This window comes from Alternaria viburni (genome assembly GCF_023758015.1).
Source record: "Alternaria viburni strain BMP 2772 chromosome Unknown scaffold_7, whole genome shotgun sequence".
In the NCBI taxonomy this organism is placed as follows: Eukaryota; Fungi; Ascomycota; class Dothideomycetes; order Pleosporales; family Pleosporaceae; genus Alternaria; species Alternaria viburni.
In genome coordinates, this window is record NW_026055776.1 from 235,453 (window position 1) to 252,522 (window position 17,070).

Consider the following 17,070-nt stretch of genomic DNA (forward strand, 5'->3'; position numbering starts at 1 on the left):
TTTTGCTCTTTGTTCGAAATCAGCTTGTGACTACCTTTTAATCAAGGTGGCTAGTATCTTTTTGCCCACGAAAGGTGTGAGTGTCATGTGAAGTGGAAGTGAAGGTGAAAAGTGAAGGTGAAAAGTGAAGGTGAAGCCGGATTGAGAAATCAGGACGCTCACTACTTCTATGAAAATTCTTGCAGCCTACAATTGTTTCTCCGTTACCACCAACACCTCAACACTCTACTACATCACAAAGCATCATCATCACGATGGAGTACCAGTATCCCGCTTCCGCTGGCACCAGCAAGACCATCACCATGCACCTCCCCACGGGGGTCTACTACGCCACCATCCGCCCCACCATGAAAGAGGGCGACGACATCTACGCTGCGCTTCGCGGAGCTCTCGTGGGCAAGATCGGTCCACTCTTCAACATCATTGTGTGGCACCCGACCGCCAAGCAGAAAGTCCGCCTGGACTATAAACACCTTCACCCCAACATCGCATACCGCATCGAAACGACCCTCAAGGGCCGTCAGCAAGGTCCCGGCATTTCGGCCTCCGGCGCCTACAAGAAGGTGCAGAGGCATCTCGAGGCCATCTGCGGGCACTGGAAGCTGTCTGAAGGCAGTGAAATTCTGCCTGAGAAGATCGCTCCTCGCGATGATGAAGGCAATTTGGTGTTTCCTGCAAATTGGCCTGCACGTTTCGCCGACGAGGTCCGCAAGCTGAGCGGCCACAGTGTCGATAGACACGAAGTCGCCATGGGCTTCCTGGTCGCAGCCGTGGAGGCTAGACGGCAGCGAGAAGGCGACATGGGGCCAGCGACAAGCGGAGACTGCAGGACTGCGATGACCTGGCTGGCTACAAACACCGCAGACCAGGCGTACGCGCACCTACCAGAGGAGGTAGCGGCTACACAGATGTTCGCGGGTGGCTTGGCGGAGGCGGTACAGCAGGCCCTGGAGCAGACCGAGGGTGAGGGAGCGGCAGTTGGATCGGCGTACGAGGAGGCTGGCAGATTCAACATCGGTACACACTTCCGATCTGCTTGAGCATTGGGGACCGGGACGGTAGACACATAGTTGCTGAGTTTTGCTTTCTGAACGTGCTGACAATATGAACGTTCCTCATTCCAAGCCCAAATTTCCTGTCTCCTTCGCAAGATCATGAATACTTTTCAAGGCCTTACAGATACCCTTGTGAATCGGCCAGTCCCGCTTCTGATGCTCAACGCTACAGTACCTTGACGACTTACACTGCGAACATGGCTTTAGCCCCTCGGACTTGCCACACACCTCGCAGCTACGCGCCATACTGGGGCCCTTACAAAAAATCTTGTGATTCGGCCAGTCCCGCTCCTCATGCTCAGCACTGCAATACATCGCCCACTTAATCCCACACTTTGAACATGGCCTTGACCCCTCGAATTTGCCACACACCTTGCAGGCGTGCTCTGCGTCATACTTCATTTGATCCGCTCTGAAGACTTTCATAAGTTCGCTAGCCCCCTCTACACATTCCTTTGTACCACAAGTTGGCACGATGCCAATGACAACGAACGGTTCCGGCGTGTGTAGTTGGGAGACGCAGAAAGTCTTTCCGTATCTTGTCGGGGCTTCTTTGCAGACTAAGCATTTTGGACCACTCCTTGTGTTGAACTCGTTCTGGTGTTCTGCGATGATTGAAGGCATGGCTTCTCCGAACTCGCGTTCGTATGTTGGGGGTGGGCTCGAGTGCATCTCTGGAGGAATAATGAGAGATGCGGGGATCTCGCAGTAAAAGTCCCAGGGCTTCACTTCTTGGAAGCTTAGAGGCGTGCAGTGCATACGTACGGTGCGCATTCCTGGTTTGGGTTGCGCTGTGCTCTTTGCTTTGTCTTTTCCCTGGCTCTGCTTGCTCGACGAGGCGCTGCTACTTGGCTGACTGGGCCCAGATTGCTGTTTTCCCTTACTCGTTTCAGTTTTCTTGTTCTTTTGCTGCGCTGGAGCCGTGTTGGGGGTAGACGTCGAGGTGCTTGATGTTCCGTTTTCTTCCTCGTCAAGGAGCTTCCAAGCCTGGCAGGTTTCCTCCAAGTACTCTTTCGCGAACTTCAGGTCTTCGCAAATACGCTTATGTTTCTTCCAATCAGCCTTTTGATGCTCTCTACTGCAATATCTCGTCACCCTACATCTGGCACATCTCATTGCTCCATCCTTCCGCCCGCAGTGGCAGGGAGTGCCATTAGATATTTTGCTTTGGAGATGAGCTGTGGTCATTTCGATCATCGCTTCGTGTGCTGCGATCACTTTTGTCTTACAGGACCGGCTTCCGCAAGTGGCATAAACGTTTATCCTGATTTGCGGAGCATCGAGAAGTAGCAGGCACTCCGACCTGAAAAGCAAATTGGTAGCCTTCGAGCTGCAAAACATACACGGATGTCTGGAAACTGTCTGTTTACACTGAGGCCGATGCTTGGATTCGATGTCCAAGAGTGTGGAACGAAGCTGGGCTTTGTATTCGGGCGTCTCTCGAACCTCCAATGGTGCCCCCAATAGATTGGTGGGCACGCTCGCAGCGCCGTCCCAGGAGGGAATGTTCATGACACCTTCACTCCCCCGGTAATTGATGTGGAGTAAGATATTTTGAGTAGCCATGATTGAAGGTTGAAGGTGGATGAGAAGGTAAAGTGAAGCACTTCAGAATTGAGAGGTTATGATCAACGCACTGACCAGCATTGATGCGCTTGCTAGCCACCCCTCATGTGCAGACCATTCTAGAAGGATCGCAACAGATCAATTGATCGGTCTCAACACAGAGGTTGATATTGTTCAGTCTAACCTCAGCCTCTCGCCCTAGCCTTCAATCTCAACGTCCCACTATCTTCTTCCCCACTATCCTTCCTCAACTGTGCCTCGATCAGTCTCCCAATATTCCCTCCACCCTGCATCACACCCCCTCTCAGCAGCTCTGTTATGACGCGTCCTCTAACGACCGTCTCTTCAACCACACCCTCAACATTCTCAGGCCCTATGCGCCCATACCAGATGCCCGAACCCTTCAATGCATTACCCTCCATACTGGGAGGTAGGTACATGATGACATTGCCAGCATACTTGTGCCCACCAATATGACTGATCAGCCCTACATCTGCTTCTATACCTCTCCGCTGAAACTCAGATCGAAATGAGGATTGTAACAAGGGCCCGAGAATACCACAGCGCTGATCGCGGCCACCGTGGCCGCATATCAGGATCGTGGGTTTGGTGATGCTTTCCGCCTTTGGTAGTTCGGTCGCTTTCGACTCGTCACGAAGGAGATGAGACTTTTGCTCAGCGGAGAGACCATCGTGCATGGCATGGAGATTGCGAGCCTTTAGGTACGCGGCCGCGAAGTTGGAGAAGGCTTCGGGGGTATGCGGGATATCCGGTATGCGTTTGAAACTCGGGAATAGCAATGCCGTTGTCGCGCCTGCCTTTTCACTTTTCGGTAAAGAGGAAGCAGTGATGAGAACGTTCGTGAATGGCTATATGATGCAGCAACGCGTCAGCTTTCCAAGTATCATAGAATGACCGTACTGGGGAACAGACCTACATCAAACCCGGGACCGCCTTTTCCAATCACACCTTTGAGCCCCTTTACAAACTCCCCGGTCTCGCCCTCCTCCTGCTCGATGTTGCTGACCCAGTCTTCCTTCCCGGTACAGAATATGACCTGTTCAGAGTAGGCCGCCATAGTGTTCAACAGTGGTGTCTTGCGATCAATGTCTAGATCGGGAGGCGTTGCCGCGCACTCGCAGCTCGGTGACGGACATGATTGCGTGTACGGTATCGCGGTCTGGAAGCGCGTCCGGGTCGTGGAGAATGAGCGAAAGGAGCGTGGTATAGCAGCCCGAGAGATTCGGGTGAAGGACATGTTGCGAAGTTGGCGTGCGAGATACTTGGGGGCGATGTGGAAATTGTATGGGCGTTTCGGAAAGCATTCCGCGATGATGACGCGAAGTCGGGGCATTACAGTACACTAGCGCGGGCTCGGAGTTTGGTGCACACCGAAGGTCACAGGCAATGGAAGATTCAGAAGACGACATGTGGTCGGCAACATAATTGACGATTTTAAAGGGTCTCCTCAATATACGTGTTTGAAGTGCACCTGACTTATCCCAGAATTAACCCCTATCATGTCTCCAGCCATGCATCCCGCCGCTCAAACGCCCGCTCAAAAGGCCACCGCCGCTGTCTCCACCACCGAAACCTCCAGGGCTTCCAAAGCCACCGCTCCGACGATTACCACTACCACCGTTGAGTAGCTTGTCGAACTGCTCAATACTTACTATTGCACGTTGCTGTACATCATTGTCCGCATCGCGACCCAGCTGCTTAGCGCCTTCCTCGAAGCCCAGTTGGCGAAGGGTGATGGCACGTTCACGTGTAGCGGCTTCATCGGTATGATCTTCTATCCACACGAGATTGTGCAGCATCCAGGACAATGCGACGCGGATGTCGCGGCGAGGGTGAGTGAAAAGCTGAAGAACATGCTGCATGAGCGTGGTCTGCGAGATGAGAAGAGAGCGGTGCTGAGGCCGACCATTGGCGAGATGCACGAGGATATATACGGCGGCAAGAATGAGTTCAGGGGCAGGGTAGGTGGCCCAATTTGGCTGCGCCGGGGTGTTCGTGGAAGAAGAAAAAGGCGTGCGGTGGCTGGTACTTGGCCAGTAGCTTGGGGCTGTAGCACTAGGCTGAGCTTGTGACATCGTCTTTGGCCGGATCTTAGCATCGAGAATTTCGAAGAACCGACTGTGGCCAAAGGTCTTGAGCAGGTGGTCGATCATCTCACCGGAAGCTTTGTCTTCTGAAACAAAGTTCCGGATGAAGTCCAACGCTTGTTCTTGTATACGGATATCGTCGCGCTCGCCGTTAAGCCGGTTGTCCTGTTCGTCGTTCTTGATCTGTTGTAACCGATCTCGAATGTTAGTTGCACTTGTATACCGTGAACCAGGACGTTGATGCCGTCGCATAGACGGTATACTTTCGGTCATGGCGTCATCATCCTCTTCGGATGACGGCTCTTCGTCCACATCCATATGGGGCTCGTCAACCGCATTGAGAATATCGACTTGCTCTCCTGCTGCGTTGGGTGTACCCATAGCTGGCTTGGATGGTTCTCCATTGAGTACTTGTACGAGCCAGCCAACACCGAGCTCCTCAAGGCATTGTATCTTCATGGCATGTGGTAAGCCTAGGCACAAGTGCTTGAGCGCCCAAAGGCTACCGAAACGAAGGTCGAAGTTTGCGGATCTACATTGTTCGCAGAGCGTTCCCAGTACTCCAGACTCGACGATCTCCTAGTAAATACATTAGCATGGAAAAACTACACAATGAGCATCATACTTACAGTTCGCATAGGTGACACATCAAGCACCAAGTTGGTGATGACCTCCGTAGCAGCAATCTGCACTTTGACGTTCGGATGCGTTAAGAGCTCGAAGATCGGCTGTGCAACTCCGTGATCGATCAAGCTGGTCCTCAGCACACTGACAGACCTGGAAAGCGACCGTATGACTTTACACGCAGCAATGAGCACCGAATCTGGGTTGCCGTCCTTCGCTGAAGAAGACGCGCCCTGCTCGTTGCTTTCACGGTAAGGAACCAAGGCTTCGATGATGTGCGTTGCAGCGCCCATCTCAATGACCATCTTTCTCAACGCATCTTGGTCTCCTGCTATCGCCGCCAGAGCCAGTAGCACACTCTCTCGATACCTGAACGCGTGCAATACATCGGCGCTTAGTCCAGGTCTGCCCAGTGTGGAAGATGCAGGGTCAATATCTGGGTCTTTCACTTCGTGAGATGACGATCGTGGTTGCCAGAGAGGTTTTGAAGATGTAGCCGGCACATCGAACGACTTCTTGAGAATCTGAATAAGGGTCGGTAGGGTTCGATTATGAACGGCCGCTGTTTGAAGAGTCTTATTTCCCGCAATCAGCTCAGCAAGCACAACTGGCGAGCGTTCCAACACGAATCGCATCTCATCTCTTGAAGCAGGGCTTAGAGTATTAGCTCTTTTCGCTTGCTCTGATGTCGGACTTGAATCTTCGATCATCTTCTCAACGAGAGGAATGATGAGATACGAGAAGTGGCGCTCTCGTGATGTCTTGGAGGGATCGTTCAAAGGCCAGCGCTCGCCGAATTTCTTCAGCAGTGCTAACATCCCACAAGCAGATAGACGTTCTCTGCCTTCACCGCGGCGGGCGACGTATATAAGCCATATGAAGAGCGGTGACTCGGATTCGTCAGTGATCACACTCCGACTTGAGTTCTGCTGCAGCGAGTCCATACTCGGTAGTCGAGAATAGTTATCCCCGGTGACAGAGCCATAGGCACCAAGCGCCGGCCATTGTTTGATGTACGGATCTGATTTACTCGCCATGGTCTGTACCCGTGGTATTAGCTTATCCCACGATGCCGCTTGTGTACTTCCATCTGATGCATTCCGCTCTTTTGGCCACCCAAAAAGCTGCTGTATTGAGTGTGAATACAGGAAGCGTGCGGTATAGTAATGCGAGTCCCTAATGATGACCGAAATGGCTTCCATAATGTCTGACAAACGAATCCGATCTGTCGGCGTCAAAGCCGATTTCTGAACACTGTTCGAGCCGTCGCCTCCTGTTGTCGTTGCCTGACCATTGGATTGCCTCCACTCGGTTGCGGGGATACGATCGTCCATGGCGGCGACAGCAGCAAGTTTGTCAGCGAGGAGATCTAGTACTCCCGCATCTACTAGCATCTTCTTCTGATTATCTTCTACGCACGTCTTCGTGATGAGCCGGATCGTCGAGTCAATCTGTTGGTAGGCCTTCATCGTGCCTGTCGGTTGCGCCAGTATCTCGGCCAAGCTGTCAATGACAGGCCTGGTGTATATCGATTCGTTGACGGTAAAGGCGAGAGACGATCGGGAGGATGATTCGGAGTGGTCGAGCCAGGGCTTTTCTTGGTTGACTGCATCGACGATCTGGTTGAGGGTTTTAAGGGTCGTGGTAACGAGTTTCGCAGGCGTCTCGCTGGGTCGTAGCGCTTCAAGCAGGGGAGGTAGTACGTGACCTGCCAGAAGCGGAGCGACGAACGCTGGTCCGCCTGTATGTCTCAAATATCAGCCAACATGTTCCTTCACAGTAGTATCGGTTCGCGATGCGCGCTCACCATTCGCAAGGCTGCCGGCAACGAGCGTGGCCTGGAACCTCAACTCATCCTCGGTCGTCCACTCCTCGGCGCTCTTTCTGGACTCATTGAAGAGCCCAGAGCTGTGTCCATTGGTGACGTTTCTCCTCCTCTTCCCACCCTTCCTAGCTTCCGCCCGTAGCAAGCCCGCCAGTGGTTTCACAACACCATGTGTCACTGCCAGTTCCTTCCTCTGCTCGTGTCCGACAATCTCATTCTTCAAATTCTGGAGCGCGGCGAGCTGTGCCTCGGGCGTGCTCGGATTCGCGAGCTCGCTGAGCGCGGGAGGAATCGTTGACCGGCCCATGGCGTAGACGGAGAGCGAGCGGGTTTTCGGAAATGGGCGTGTGCTACAACCGACTGGCGCAGATTAACGGTCGTCGTGCAGCCTCATGCGAAGAGGTTCAGTGCTGGGCGCACAAGCGTGTGGCAATGACGGACGGCGCAATGGAAGGTCCCAGGGAAACTGCGGCTTGAGAGGTTGGAGAATCGTAGGAAGGCGCAATAGAAAATTGTATCACTGTTCATGCGGCAAGTAAGCGCTAATTCAGAACAGTCGTCAGTCGCGATGAGAAGTTTGCAAGGTAAGTCGTGCTTCGCCGCGTGGTCGCGAGGGAACTTTGATGATGCACAAAGCCGCCCGCGCTCCATCGCGTTGGCGCAAACGTCAGAGTCGCGATAACACTTTGGTTATCGCCACGTGATCTACCCTTCATGCGAAGTCGTTCCAAGACTTCCATGTCCGAACAGAGCAAATGCGTACATTCATAACGTGTTACATAATCATGACCCAAACTCCCATGAGTACCGTTACAGTCGTGACACGCATCCCAAAATCCCTTCCCGATGCCACCGTCCCGCCGCCAAGACAAAAGAGAATCGTGTAGCCATCAATACAAAAGGGTGCCGAAGCAGACCCAGAAAGATGCAAATGCATAACCCCCAGAGTTTTGGTCTCTTCATCCATATCCATAAACCTCGGTATCGTTCTCCTTCACGACACCCCCCTCGGTAAGTATGACAACAGCCACACATGCCGCATACGCCTCCCGAATCGCACAAGCCATGCACGTCTCCTTGATATTTGCCACAATAGCACTATGCCCATGATGCGCGCACCATGCTCTTGCGAAAACCTCGTTATCGCTTACACCCAAAGCCTCTATAACAAGGACATTGGTGACTTGCTCGTGCGCACTCTTTTGCTTCTCGTTCATGAGTGTAAGGGCTTTCTTGCCAGGAGAGGATTTGGACGACGTGGGACGGGGTATGCGACCGGACTGGGTACCCCAATCATGGATGTCGACGAGACCGTCGTCAATCTTTATGGCTTTGTAACTAAAGTCGTAGAAAAGCACTGACGCGTGTTAGCATGTGACAAGCTTTTGTTGAGGAATAATCCATACCATGAGGGCCCTGGTGGCAGGGGAAGGCATTGATGAAGTCGACATTGTATCGCAGCTTCATCACCCAGCTCTCACCACCACATGCAAATGAAATGCCAGCATCAAACAGTATTGGTGGACCAGCAGCATGTCTGGTTCCTTCTGGACGCTCCTTAACGGGGATGAAGCGAAGCTTCTCCATACGTATGAGGTCTGTGACATCTTCGGTGTCTGGCATAGGGACCTCGTAGTCGTCCACGGGATACATGTCGTCTGGCGCGCCCAAGGGATTGCTGCGCTGATCCATAGATTCTACGTCGATGGAAACAAGCATGGGATCCGGAGACTCGTGCTGTCTAACCTTTACGCACTCTGTCCGCTTGAGATCTGGGGTGTAGATGCATGGTCCAATCCAGCCAGCAATTTGTTTCACCCCGCGTGCAGCCCCTAGTACTTTTCCAACAATGGACTGTGATGACCAGTACGTATTCGCTCGGTATTGGAATCCAGATGCAGGATGCACGTGAGTCAGGTACTTTAAAGCATCCCCGGTGTCTCGGTCACAGTCTATCAAGCTGTTCATGATGAGCCAGGGAAGTGTCCGACCTGGCAAGATAATCCCCGAAAACCAGGACATGGCATCCGCGGACCGATCCTCGAGCGCTTTCTCTTTCAAGTCCTGCTCGTCTAGGACATACTCAACCTCATCCATGTTCGGCCATTTGAGCGTTGCCGCAAAGAGCCTCAATGCTTCGATCTGTCTGCTCTTGCTCCTCAGATCGAAGCTAAAAGTGCTCTGGGTGGATGATGTACGCGTCTTCGTAATCTCCATATTCTCGAGCCACCGTTGAGCCACTGCTAGGTCCCATGTGATGATGGCTGGGAGCTGGAGGATGAGCTTCCGCTTAGACTTGTCTGTATGGTGCTTGGAGTGTATTCGAAGGTAGAGTTCCACTGACAGTAACAGCTGGTGGAAGAAGTCTTGCTTCCTCTGCGGGTCGGGAGAATCAAACCACTTCGCCACAACCTGGTTCTTGGGGTGTGAGAAATCTACCCATTTCGGGTTGCTTAGTACTGTGATGAGATCCGTGATCTGCTGGTCGATCCGAATATGGCGGTGTTCTTCGTCAAATCGCTCCGGGTCTTCGATCAGTGTACCGTATAGATAGCGATATAAGTCCTCAGGATCCTGCGAAACCAATAGTTAGGATCATTCGAACCAAAGCACCCCGAGCACGACTGGGGACTGACATCTTCATTGAGGCCGCTCTCTAGGGTCTGTAATCGGTCCAGAATCTGTAGGAGCCTGATTTTCCGTGGCTTGACCTCGCTCGCGAATTGTGTAGGAGGCTGACTGGTCCTCCACTTGCTGACCCAGTTGTTCAAAGTTGTGGTTCCTGCACTCTTGCCAAACGCGTACGCCATGCAAGGGTACTCGTGAGCCAACCACGGAAACTGGCTATCAGACGCACCCGTCATGTTGAGCGAAATGTCCCGGTATGCCTCCTGCTGGAAAGATGCGCGGTCCGTTCGACTCTGATGCTCAGCCTCCATGACCGCATAGAAGCGATCGTAGCCCGCTGGTGCGTTGGCTATCGCATCGCAATATCCCTTGAACGACGACGCACCGGCACATATGAGTTCCTCTGCCTGGTCAGGTTCCAGCGCATCCTCCGACGTGTATCCTTTCGGCGGCCATCGTCTTGACTTGCGGAAGTCCTCGAGCGGGGTGGGCTGGGAGTAGGACTCGGAGCGACGATGCGGAACGAGGGTCTGGTAAGGGACCATGTGGGCGTCTCCTCCGCTAGACAGCGGCCTTGTGGGGTTTGGCTCGGAGCCGTGTCTGGTTATGCGCGTGCGCGTGACTACGGGCGACGTTCGCGTTCTTGGGTGCTTTCCCACCTGCAGTTGCTGGAACCCATTTGTGAGTTGCGGGAAGGGCTCGGGGAACGCGTACGGGAGGGCAGACGGCGCTGGCGGTGCCTCGGGGCGAGGCGCGCTCCAAGGACTGTCGTACTGGTGTTTGATACCATCCCAGCGGGTGTATTCCGAGTTCATCTCTTACGCATAGCACTCTGTGTTGGAGAATTACCTGAACCTCTGGTGCCAGTTAGTGGGTTGTCAATTACAGAGTGATCAAGCAGCATGGCGGAACTATCGACGAGCAACTTGAGCACGTGCGAAGGTTTCAGACAAGCCAGGGAAGTAAAGCCAGAGCTGGCGAGGAACACAGAGCGCTCGATTGGGTCCGTGGGCTCTTGTGACATATACACACTCACCCTCATAGTACTATAGTCGCGCTACTGCCGCCGCCGGAGGAGTAAGACGCGTCTGCCGCGGGTCGGGGTGGAGATCACGTCTGGATCGCGAGGTGCTCGGGGTAGCGCCGGCACACGATTGCTCTAATGTGACCTCGTAAAGACAGACGCGTGGAGAGTGTAGTGGGGGTGGGGAATGAAGGACGGAGGGTTTCAAGTCAGGTCATGTTCAACTCTTGGGTCAGGGTCACCACTACCTAAGCCGATATCGTTGATCAAGGTCGCGTGTAGCATGCTTCGGCTCTCCCTGCGCCGTGGCATTTGCAGGAACCTCCGTCGTCGCAGCAAAGGAGCGCGATAGCACGAAGAGCTACGCCATAGGGGTGGAGTGTTCCAAGGTTAGCCTCACTCTGCGGCACCCGTGCGTCTTACGACTGGGGTATGCTAGCAGCCGATTCTACTCGTCCACGTTACTCACGATGCATGCTCTTAGCGGCTTGACCGTGGTGCGTCTGCCAGAACACCATTCACAAGATAGTGGCATGCATTTTGGAAGGGGTTGATGATTTAATTTTGCTGGTACTTTTCAAGTAATACTTGCTATTCAACTTTCTCACTCGCTTCGTGCATCCTGTGCTCGTCGTCTGCTAAACAAGCGTTCACACGAGGGCAATATTCTGCTTCATCCCTAGTTGTTCCGTTGCTCTGAAGCATGCCTTGGGCTTTTGATAGCTACGAGATGCGTCGCTGTGACGGACCGTGCTGGTGGCATCGAAAAGATGCCTATGAGCGTGCTCGCTGATGGCACGAGCCTGAGATGATGTAGTGATGTGCCTCCGGCAGCTCGATGAGATTCCCCGTTGGAGGAGAGGCTGTGGGTGATAACTCCTGCCGAGTCATGTTCGCCAGCTCATCAACATCCAACCAGCCGTGTTCCCAGCCTTCCATACAAGGGCGGCCACGGTTTGGCTTAACATTGGGAACAGATAAGATAACCCACAACGTCGTCTTCGCGAACTCATGATTGCGACCAAAGCCATCGAGGTAGAGACGCTAACGGTATTTGGGAGCGTTTCATGAGCTGGCTTGATATCGTGGCATGATGCTGCTCAGCGCTCAAGAGCTTCCGTTATTATGTGCCTGATTGATTGGTGTGTATCCCTGTCGCTGATCCCGTAGGCGTGGTTACGTGGTTCGAGTTGGCCGTCGGCCCTGAATCCGGTTCCTTCTCTATAACGTATCCTGCGCCACGATCGACCAGACCTTTGTAGTAATCTACGAGTACTTCCGGCTTTGGGACAATGCGCCATTCGAGCCTCCGCAGAAACTCCAGCTCGAGTAACGCCAATTCACGGACACTAACGCCGCCGACCCTTGCATATAGGCTGTTAGTCCAAAAGCTATCGCTAAGGCCCTTGGCCGCGACTGTCGCAGCAGTTATGAGGAATCGATGCACGGTAAGGCTGCTGATTGTAAAGGCGGGGTACATGGCGCACAGCTTGTCGACGTAGAAGACCATGGAGAGGAGAATAGGCGGGGACAGTGTAGCGTGCACTATGAGGCGGGAGAGATAGTCTCGTACTGAGATGCCCGGCGGGGCTCTGGGGATCAATGTCAGCGAACACTGCTTCGGTCAGTCTTGGACGGACGCACCTGGAGTGGAATCGTGTAAGTGTGCCGTCGCGCAGCGGATAGCCGTCGTTGAGCCGCACCAATTCCATAAGCATGTCGGAGATGAGCACACCGAGGTCTTTGACGTCGCACGTCTCATACTGAAGGGGCATGACCTTGACGCCTGGCTCCTCGGGCCTCGCTCGCTTGGCTGGCGAGGCAGGAACCTGCAAGACAGTGCTTTGCTCTTTCTGCACCCCGGCTGGCTCTACTTCTGCATGCGTGCTCTCGTGCGACATGCGGCGACCCTGAGGTTGCACATTGTTCGCGGGCGCGATGGGCTGCGGACTCACCCGCACTTGGGGCTCGGGGGGCTCCGTGACGACAGGCGCGGCGGAGGTATCCCCCCGCTGTGTAGGCACAGTGGCAGGAGCGCTGGAAGACGTCGGGTCGGCCGTTTTCTGGTCCTGGTCCTGGTCCTGGTCAAGGGTGGAGGAATCGAGAGCGATATCGGCACTGCTGCGGTTGCTGGGCTGCGGCCGATATGTCGGGGGAAACCCAGACGGGGAGTACTGGGTGCCGGAGTCGACGTATCCCCTCTTGCGACTCTGGGGCGAGGGCGCAGACGTCGGGACTGGCGAGGGCGCCGAGAAGGCGGGCTTTGGGGTGGGCGGCGCGTCGAATCGCCGTGAGGCTACCGTGGTCACGGCAAAGCGGGGCGAGTGGGCGCTGGAGGAAGCCGATGTGCGTCGCGAGGCATGGTACGGGCGGTGGGTGGGCGTGTGGAAGGTCGTGTTCGGCGAGGGCGGTTGCGAGATTGTGGGTGAGGAAGTGATCATGTCGTTGTGCCGGGCTGGGGGTCCTAGGGTGGAGGAAGATGGCAAGATCGGGCAACCGCGGTGCAAATCATAGTCAGGCCTGAGGACGGTCACGGAACTGTTGGCATGAACGTGGGGAAGGGAGGAACCATCGGCGAGGCTTCATCTGGCGTCGAGTGCGTAGGGCGGCCGCTCTTCCTTGAGCGAGTCTTGGCTGGCGTTCTGACGATAGCAGGCAGCGCCCACACCACGTGTGACGTCCGGGGATTTCTGTAGGCTGCCGGGCAAACCTTGCACCCTCTTGAGCATCGGCAAACCATCCCATGGCTGCTTCTTCCTGTCCTGCGCAGCCTTTAGTAATTCTCACCGCATTTCCTGGCTGGTTGCGTGTAGGCGCATCGGCCCTGCGTGCCAACATGCTCGTCATCGCTGCGGAGCGCCTGACCGCCAATGAATAGCCATTAAGCCCTAGACATGGAGGGAACATCCTCTAATCAAAATTTCCAGAAGACGACAACCGATCGCTAGCTTCCGCTCGCACTAGCTTAGATAGTGTGTAGATTTTTGCTCTTGCGAAACTGCGCCAGTCAGTCTTCAAATTACAGGTGTATACAAGCCTGAGTACACGATGAGTGTGATGTCACTTCGACAAAAAACATGCATGTTCCAGTCATCATCGCACAAAGCATTCAACGCCTGGCAGACTTCACCCACAAGACGATCGATCAACTGACAATTATCCCCGCTGCAGTACCCACTATGCGCGACGCGTCCAACTCCAACCTCAAAGTTACCTAACCCGCGGACCCTCTGCTATCTACCTGCGATAAACTCTGGTACCACAATGTCGCTAGCCGCTGGTTGCCGGCCCACGTTTTACAATGCCACAACATCACTCGACGAGACGAGGGCCGCTTGGCAGGGTTTTACACAGAAGGCCCGAAATGGTATCGTGTGGCAATTGCAGATGCAGTACATGATGGTTTCGTTGCTGTACGGTCTACCGTCAGCTAGACCGATCTTCTTGCTGCCGTGAGTTCCGAGAGCAGATCTAGTCTCGAGTCGGTTCGTGTATTACTTGTGTATTCTCCAGTGTCGTTGCGAGAGTCGGACGTACAACAAAGGTGTGACTACACTTCACGTTATCGATAAGCTTGCACCATATAGATCTCTTCTGTCTCTGTTCGAGGTAGCCTGCATCGTATGATCCAGCCTTTACAGCGGCGCTAAAGGTTTTCATGCTTTATCACGCTGTCTGCACGAGTCCCATTCGGGCATTGCACTACTCTATCCAAATGATTTCAAACAAACATTGCATACGAGCTAAAGATGATAATTCAAATACATATCGCTCATCATTTTGGCTTATTGCGTCCAGATGCGTCCAACTCTGCCGAGAAAGACTGTTGCTCCAGCGGTGGACTGTGCAACTCTGCTACGGCAGGTTGCCCGTTCATCTGTGCATGCTTTAGTTGGTCGATCCTATAAACATAGTTAGCGTGCATGTCTAGGCCAGGTATCTTTCAGATGAGTGGTACTTACTGTTGCTGCGACAACCCACTGACATTGCTCATCATACTCATATGGCCGTGTTGGGGCCCAGGGCTGGTCCAACCCGACGGGTACTGCTCTCCTACATTGTGCTGACCGTATCCTGGGGGCGAGTTGAAGCCATAGTCTGGGTAGTGTCCTGGCGGTGGAGTAGCATAGCCAGGAGCTGGCGATTGAAACCCTGGCGATGAGAGTCCTCCATGACCGTAGTCCGAGCGACCGTACTGTTGGCTCATGTTTGGATCGTGGGTATTCGTACCATCTCGCTGTTTGATAACCTCCTTCAACGACTTGGATCGGCCTACAAAGAAGAAGAGAGCGGCACAGATTGCCAGGAAAGCCACGCCACCAAGTACTATGCCAACGATGGCACCAGTGGACAGGCTATGACCGCCGCCATGACCTCCCCCGTTAGATGGTGGCGGTGCCCCCGTTGACGTAGGAGCATTAGACAGCGTCGATGTTGCCTCACCAGGAACTGGTTCGCCAGGCGCTAGTTGAAAGTCTGCTGCGGCAGCCGCTTGGACTTGCGATGCCAGTGTTTGCGTAGAGTTCGGGTTGATGACTCCAACCATGTGTTCGCCCAGACACGAGTTCGGTGCTGCACAATAGAAGAAGATGGGTTCTGTCGAGTTGATCGTAACATTGAAGTATGTGAGCTGGGAGAGTGTTAGCGTAACTTGGCCGGCTGTTCATTGAAGGACCAACCTCATTCGTATTGTTCACCCATTGGGTCTCAGACCAGAACCCTACTTTGTCTTTTCCCGTATACTCATACGGTACGCAGGCTGATCCAAACTCAGCTCTCGCAACTGAATGATCCGGTGGATAAAACTCCCATTGAATGATGTCGCCCACGGAGACATTGTGAAGTTCTTGCGGTGTAAATTTGAAGCCTCCGGCGCCAGCTTTGATTGAGTGGATTGTTGGTTCACCCGACGATGTTGGTGTTGCAGTCGACGATGCTACTGCTTCCGAGGTCGTAGGTGTCGCCGATGAAGATTGTATATTGTTGGATGCTGTCTGTGAGACATCTTGCGCCATGGTAGACGAAAAGTAAAGTTGGCTGGTCGCGATGGCCACTGCTAGCCTTGCGGTCCACGAGCGTCTCATTGCGATGGTGTTGTGGCGGGTAGATAAGCACAATAGTAAGACCAGCCTCCTGCACAAAGCCCGTGATCTCTTAGTCCACTCAGTTTTCTGATTGTCGGGAAAATATGAATGCAGTGCTAGCAGTGTAGCAGGCAGCATAAAGGCTCAAAGAAGGAAACAGAGCAGAGGTGACCCAGCAGGCTGACCCCCAACCCTTAAGTCACTCTTCCGCCCATCTTGCTCGATACCGCTGTTTCCAGCCCCCACAGCCGCACTGCGGATAGTGGACCAAGCGACAGGCCACCTTCCTGTATCTGCCATCATACATAGCCTTTGTTCGTCTTATGCAACCAATCAGTACATTCAATGTTGCCGATCTGGCAGGCGCGCCCTTGTGCGGGCGCATCTGAGGCGTACAGCCATTGCAGCAACATGCCTGTAAATTCGCCAGCGGGGCGTGCCATCAGCATGTCAGCAGGGAATAAGAAGCACAGTCGATAGAAGGTTGGATATGTGTAACGGCAGCTAGTGCTGATGCTGGTCCATCACTACTTGGCCTATTTCCGTGCCACCATCCCTTCGACTGCGCCGCCGAGTGCATCAGTATTGACAATCTCGTTCCAACCTCGTTCTGAGGAATCTGGAGATGCTGGCCAAGGGCGCGTAGCAACTCTTTCCGCGTATCTAGTCATCGATTTGCGCTGTTCGCAGCTGCCATGCCGTCTAGATCCTTCTTGTACGCGAGCTGGCATGTGGTGGAGCACAGCTGAGTTGTCGTCAAGGAATGAGCATCGAGCGTTTGAGCCGCCAGCCTCGAGTGAGCTTAGCGTTGGTCAGCGAACCGGCCATGAAAGCGGGCCCGTCTGCTTGGCGCATGCATGGCTTGGGCGCAGTATGCTGATTGCGATGCGTGTGCGGAGTAATTGCTGTGGTGGGTGGAGGATCATGCGAGCGCGGAGCGGCTGTCGTGAGGCGTAGGGCTCGGCCGGTTCGATGGATAACGGCTGGCGTCATGATTAGCCATCTCCAGGGCTCGTACCTAAGCGAGGCGCAAGCCGACCATCTTGAAGCGGCTCAAAGTACCGAGGTTTTGCATTGCATCGCATCAGCAAAGCTATCAATAAGACTTTCGTTCAACATCACTGTCATCATCGGGGTACTCATATTATCGAGGCGC

General features: G+C 53.9%; 6 protein-coding genes across 6 annotated transcripts; 1 reads left to right on the top strand and 5 right to left on the bottom strand.

Annotated features, from left to right (window-relative positions):
* Positions 1-254: 254 nt before the first annotated feature.
* On the top strand, positions 255-1,040 carry J4E79_004034 (uncharacterized protein; the record flags this gene model as incomplete). The annotated part of the gene is made up of 1 exon (XM_049352924.1): positions 255-1,040. One exon carries the CDS (start codon positions 255-257, stop codon positions 1,038-1,040), a length of 786 nt encoding a protein of 261 aa, XP_049212303.1.
* Positions 1,041-2,806: 1,766 nt separating this feature from the next.
* On the bottom strand, positions 2,807-3,879 carry J4E79_004035 (uncharacterized protein; the record flags this gene model as incomplete). Its single annotated transcript, XM_049352925.1, has 2 exons — positions 2,807-3,490; positions 3,559-3,879. 2 exons carry the CDS (start codon positions 3,877-3,879, stop codon positions 2,807-2,809), a joined length of 1,005 nt encoding a protein of 334 aa, XP_049212304.1.
* Positions 3,880-4,129: 250 nt separating this feature from the next.
* Positions 4,130-7,485, bottom strand: J4E79_004036 (uncharacterized protein; the record flags this gene model as incomplete). Its single annotated transcript, XM_049352926.1, has 3 exons — positions 4,130-5,308; positions 5,359-7,094; positions 7,161-7,485. 3 exons carry the CDS (start codon positions 7,483-7,485, stop codon positions 4,130-4,132), a joined length of 3,240 nt encoding a protein of 1,079 aa, XP_049212305.1.
* A 652-nt stretch (positions 7,486-8,137) lies between these two features.
* On the bottom strand, positions 8,138-10,621 carry J4E79_004037 (uncharacterized protein; the record flags this gene model as incomplete). Its single annotated transcript, XM_049352927.1, has 3 exons — positions 8,138-8,535; positions 8,585-9,752; positions 9,815-10,621. 3 exons carry the CDS (start codon positions 10,619-10,621, stop codon positions 8,138-8,140), a joined length of 2,373 nt encoding a protein of 790 aa, XP_049212306.1.
* Positions 10,622-11,953: 1,332 nt separating this feature from the next.
* Positions 11,954-13,271, bottom strand: J4E79_004038 (uncharacterized protein; the record flags this gene model as incomplete). The annotated part of the gene is made up of 2 exons (XM_049352928.1): positions 11,954-12,422; positions 12,475-13,271. 2 exons carry the CDS (start codon positions 13,269-13,271, stop codon positions 11,954-11,956), a joined length of 1,266 nt encoding a protein of 421 aa, XP_049212307.1.
* Positions 13,272-14,605: 1,334 nt separating this feature from the next.
* J4E79_004039 (uncharacterized protein) lies at positions 14,606-15,845 on the bottom strand (the record flags this gene model as incomplete). The annotated part of the gene is made up of 3 exons (XM_049352929.1): positions 14,606-14,707; positions 14,888-15,460; positions 15,510-15,845. The coding sequence occupies 3 exons, from the start codon at positions 15,843-15,845 to the stop codon at positions 14,606-14,608; spliced, it is 1,011 nt and encodes a 336-aa protein (XP_049212308.1).
* Positions 15,846-17,070: the final 1,225 nt, after the last annotated feature.